This window comes from Gastrolobium bilobum, unplaced genomic scaffold (genome assembly GCF_033153095.1).
Source record: "Gastrolobium bilobum isolate Gb01-03AN ecotype WA unplaced genomic scaffold, APGP_CSIRO_Gbil_v1 utg8584, whole genome shotgun sequence".
NCBI lineage: Eukaryota > Viridiplantae > Streptophyta > Magnoliopsida > Fabales > Fabaceae > Gastrolobium > Gastrolobium bilobum.
In genome coordinates, this window is record NW_026897773.1 from 332,548 (window position 1) to 337,920 (window position 5,373).

The following is a 5,373-nucleotide window of genomic DNA, read 5'->3' on the forward strand; positions in this document are numbered from 1 at the left end:
ACATTTATTCCAATCCTTCAGATTAAAAGTTTCAGATAAGTGATAAGGGATGGAGTGTTCTGTGGGGAGGAAAGTGTTTTTGCAATAAGTGAATGCAAGGTGTTGGAAACATAAGAAAGAAAGAAGGAAAAAAAAGAAAAGGTTGTGAAACACAAAGTGTTTGGAAGAGACAGAGGGAAGTATTAAAGACACAAAGTGTCTGAAAAAAAAAGAAAAAAAAAGAAAAAAAAAAGAAAAAAAATTTGTTAAAGACACAAAGTGTCAGGAAGAAAGGTTCAAAGAAAAGAACACGGAATGAAAAGGAAGAAAGTTGAGAGAATTAGGAAGAAATTGATTAATTACTGTAAATTCCCTCTTATCTGAATCCGATTCATTTGATCTGAACTTCCCCTTTCACAGAAATCTTTACCTCTAGTCAAGCCACACACCAAGCCTCATTGCTAATCATACCAAAACCTTTTTGATCTACCTTATGGATCATTGTTACTATGAATAGTGAGAAGATGGGCAAGCTTATGGTAGTTTGAGTGCAGTGAAGAGTGAGTGATAAGTACGTCCTTAAACACTAGTGTGCAAGAGTGTTAAAATTCTCATAATTTTTGAGATGTTCCTAGTGAGGGGGTGTTGTTGTTTGGAAGTCTATGTATATCATCTTTACTGATCTGTTGAAAAGTCACAAATGATGTTGGGCAAATCATAGGAAATAAGAGATTGCATGGTTATAATTTTGTATCATGAAATGTTGATCAACAGATTTGCATGCAGGCACTGATCGAACTCAAATTTCATGCAAGTCTCTGTATAACATTTAAACCCATGCTTACCCCTATGATTGCTCACCAGAAACTATCTCTCGAGGGTGATGCTGCCTTCTCTGATCCCACTCTCTATAGATCTATCGTCGGTGGCCTCCAATATGCAACCATTACCAAACCTGACCTCTCCTATGCTGTCAATAAGGTCAGTCAATTCATGCACAACCCACTTGAAATTCATTGGAAGGCAGTGAAGAGGATCCTTCGATACCTAGCCGACACTCTCACCCATGGCTTAAATTTTCATCCTTCCACTAATTCCAGACTCATAACATTCTGTGACTCTGATTGGGGATCAGACATTGATGATCGCAAGTCCACCAGTGGTTTCTGTGTCTACTATGGCAGCAACCTAATTTCCTGGACCAGTAAGAAACAACATGTTGTTTCCCACTCCAGCACAGAAGCTGAGTTTCGCAGCCTAGCAGCCACCTTAGCTGAACTGATCTGGCTTCAATCTCTTCTCTCAGAACTTCGAATTCCTTGTCCCACTCTTCCAACCGTGTTTTGTGACAATGCAAGTGCAGTCCAACTGGCAGCCAATCCCATACTTCACAATAGAACCAAACACTTTGAGTTGGATCTTTATTTTGTTCGTGACAGAGTTCTCCAACGTCAAGTCTTTATTCAACATCTTCCAGGCACTGATCAAGTTGCAGACATACTCACCAAACCTATCTCTGCTCCTAACTTTACCAGATTTTGCTACAAACTCAGGGTTCATGCTTCACCGCTGAGTTTGCGGGGGGCTGATAAGCATATACCACAAAAATACTGTAACCAATCATTATTATGTTATTAGTTAACGGTTATAGTTAGTTAACTCTTCCTATTATTTTCTTGTTCATCTGCTATGAATATAGAGCAGTGTGTACTCTCTTTAATTAATCAATATACAAAGTATTATTCAGTTATATGCTTTCCTTTCTATCTTTCCTTTCTATCTTTCTGTTAGAACTCTCGTTTGAGAGTTTCTTGCTTCCTGGGTCTAATACCTTTCACTATCGCAGGATATATAGTATTTAACAGGCAAGTTGCAACTACGACAACAAAAGGACTGGTGAGGATACAATGCAAGATCCCTTTCAGATGGAGTTAGTTGGATTACACTAATCTACTTCAGAAGCCTTTCTTCTGTTTTTTTTTTTGTTTTTCCTTCAAGGAGCACGCCAAGTAATATGCCATTGGACAGAAAAGCATACATAAGCTTATTTCTTCTCACAAGTTGCATTTATAAAATGATATCATCTACGCATATCCTTGTAAATAAAAAATTGCCTAACTACGTACGCTCTTTTCATGCACCGAGAGGATAAGAGGGTGATGTTCCCACTTCCTATCAAACATAACAATCAATGACCTTACTAGCATTTACCAAGGTCCTCCCAACTTTCTCAATAATTTGCTTATAATTTATTTTGTCTTTTTGGAAAAGTGAGTTTTATTAAATCTTATAGTACAATTCATACCGTTTGAATCCTCCAATTTTTATTTAATACTTGCAATCTATATATATATATATTAATTTATTAAAACATTCCGTGTTCTATACTTCTATCACATAACATGAATAACAAATAATTCAACAATAACCAACTTCACTGTATACTCATCAGCAACAGAAACTTAAAAAATACGTCATCTGCAAGAAGTTTCCCACTCTCCTTACTCTGAATTTCTAATTCTCTTTTCTTGTTTTCAGATGTAAAATTAAACATTTATGTACATAATATCACACAAATGATTCACAACCGGAAACTTGACTGTTTTCTACATACAAATTCATCAGTGGTGGAAACTTCAAAAGGGGTTTTAATCTGCTCAAATCTTTCTGATATAAACAAACTTTGCAAGTTTTTCAGCTCTGTTAAAACCCTGACTTCTGCTGTAAACATTGCCTTAACGGGTCTGTGATCTGATAGTTTTGATTCACTTCTAGTGTACTCAAGTTGCTTTAACCCATTGCCGTACCATACTATTCGATCACACCTAAATTAAGAACAAACTATAATTTAATAATTATTCAACTGTAAATGTTTTGAACTTTGGTTAATGGATTGTATAATATTTGTCTCTTACCATGCTGGTGCTCGCTTCTTTTCTGTCTTTTTTCCATGATAAAAGCATCCATAGTACATGTCTGAATTTAGACAATATTTGTAGGTAGGAGCAAATTTGATTGCTCCTTCATTCCATCCTCTTAACATGTTTCCAGTCATTAGCTCCATCATTAGCTTCATTTCAATTGGATATAACTTAGATATAATGTAAACAAATTTAAAGAATTTTTTTTAAAAAAATTTCAAGAAGACTTTTCAATGTCCAATTGTATATACCTGATCATTTTCTAATAAGGAATCCCAGTCTCTTTTTTCAACAAGTAAGCGTATCGTCTCTTCTGGTAGAGAGATTCTATAATTTAGATCTCCAAGAAATATTACATGACTGCACAAGACAAGGTGTGATTAGGTGGCTAAAATAATAATAAAATGTATATTGAAGCCCAACCAATTAAGTGCAAGTTGGGAGAGAGTCTATTTCATTAATTTGATGGTTCAATGATTAACATGAGGTCAACTATTAATGCCACTTGAATATATTTTTATAGCTGCAAACGGTAATCAGTGCAAATATATCTCTTCACAGCCTTCTGTTTGGATTCTTTGGCAACTTTATTTTTACTCACTGACCTATATAATATATAATATAAAGCAGAACAATTTTTTTGTATAACTTTATAAAGTTAATTAACTTTGTAAAGTTAAGTTTAAGGATAAAGGATTTCTCTAATTAACGGAGATAAGTTATTTCCAGTAAGCTCAAAATAACTTTGTTTTGGGACAGAAATTAAGGTGTTTTTGTAATTCTAATATATTGCAGGGTTATATTAGTCTTTATCATTATAATATTTTAATCTTATAACCTAAAATGATATCATTTTGAGTTCATTGGAGTGGAAAAATACTTTTCCCTAAGTTTAAACGTAACAACCAGCGAAGAATAATATATTACTGTTTTGGCGGCATTACATCTATTGGGACAAATTTTTCAAAGCTGGGAATCATTAATGATGCTTCTTCATTAAGAAAAATATTTATTTCAAGAGCCAGAAATCAAAACCAAATGAAACAATCTATTTAATATCTGCAGCTTGGTTTCATGATTTTTTTATTTATTTTTTTGGGAAAGGAACGTAATTATTAAAGAAAAAGCAAGAGGGGGAAAAAGAATTATAAGAATCAGTTTGGACGGTTTCAAACTATTGCAATTAATTACTTACTCGTGATCAAGAATGGTTCTTGGCAAATCAAGCAAAGGGCCTCTAGGAAAGCTTGTCCTGGAAAAAATGTCAGCAACATTTAAGTTCCTATACTTCTCATCCCCTTCTCTGCCCCCGGAAGCTAAATGGCAGCACACAAAGCAGAAGCTTGTTTCATGTAACTGAAATCTCACTGATACAGAACCCTGCAAATTAATATTGGAGTTATGAAACAAAAAATGTGAGCTTTAGAATATTCATGATTATTGAGCACTATTTAGTACTTAAAAAAAGTTGATGTTGACAGTAATGACTTCTACATAGTGGAAAACAAATACATAAGTTTCAGGTGTAAAATTAATATTAATTCAGTGGGGTTTGTTAGGTCACCTTGTTTCCTAAGCAGCCCATTATGCCACAGCCAACACATGAGACACTTGGATGCTGAATGAATGGACAAAGATCTCTCCTCGTCCACACTGATATGAATATTCCAACCATTTGCTTGCTAATGATACAATGGAAATCGTTTGAGACTTCACCTTTTTCTTTATTATTGGGACAAATATTCGTCTTTAGCTCCTGTTCTCTATCATCATTTTGATCTTTGTCCCTATGATGTGTTCTCTTGTTCAAAGCTTCCCTGATTATGGAATTCCATTTAGTAGAAATCTCATTATTTTCTGATCCCAATACATTTGAAGCTTTTAGAGGCACTATTTCTTGAAACCTGGATTGTAAAATAGTAAACATAATATGTCAAGAAATAAATAATTATCAGATAAAAAAAGGTTTTAATTTCTTTATTTACACATTTCAAAACGTGTTTTTCTATGCTAGAAAGCCTAAAGCAGTTACCCAAGAACATAGATGTCATAGGAGCTGTTGCATGTTTCCAACAAATCCTCTATATTTAAATCTTCGTCTGGTACAAGCCCACCTACGTTCCATGTACTGACAAAAACACTTAACATGAATAAAGAAAAAAGAAATCAGAAAAGTTGAGGGAAACAAAAATACAACCGCAGCACCAGCACAGAATAGAACTAATCAGACATATATATATGATGTATAAGATAGAAAAGTACTATAATTAAAAAAATATGAAGGGGACATAAAATTTTCTAATAATTACTTGTATTTTGGTGTGTCCTTGTGATCATTGAGAATGGTTTTAGAGGTCTCTTCAATGTCTGCAATACCCAACAAGGGTTCTTCATAACTAGGATAATCTGCTACAAAGTTGCTGCTTCCCAGTCGTTTCTTAAGTATCTTATTAGCCACTAATGTAGGCCACAT

At 34.2% G+C, this 5,373-nt stretch overlaps 1 protein-coding gene across 1 annotated transcript; it reads right to left on the minus strand.

The window, feature by feature from the left end:
* Window positions 1-2,560: 2,560 nt before the first annotated feature.
* Window positions 2,561-5,373, minus strand: LOC133310201 (type IV inositol polyphosphate 5-phosphatase 9). The gene is made up of 7 exons (XM_061511103.1): window positions 5,210-5,373; window positions 4,933-5,040; window positions 4,465-4,804; window positions 4,096-4,280; window positions 3,152-3,260; window positions 2,895-3,049; window positions 2,561-2,804 (listed from the first exon to the last, which is right to left on the minus strand). The coding sequence occupies exons 1-7, from the start codon at window positions 5,371-5,373 to the stop codon at window positions 2,561-2,563; spliced, it is 1,305 nt and encodes a 434-aa protein (XP_061367087.1).

What these genes read in the sequence shown, in the direction of transcription:
- LOC133310201 (XM_061511103.1), bottom strand. Translation starts at nt 5,373, where the DNA reads ATGTGGCCTACATTAGTGGCTAATAAGATACTTAAGAAACGACTGGGA. An exon ending in TGGGCTGCTTAGGAAACAAG is followed by an intron (nt 4,281 to 4,464) that starts GTGACCTAACAA and finishes ATTAATTTGCAG; the next exon opens with GGTTCTGTATCAGTGAGATT. An exon ending in AAGAAGCGAGCACCAGCATG is followed by an intron (nt 2,805 to 2,894) that starts GTAAGAGACAAA and finishes TTCTTAATTTAG; the next exon opens with GTGTGATCGAATAGTATGGT.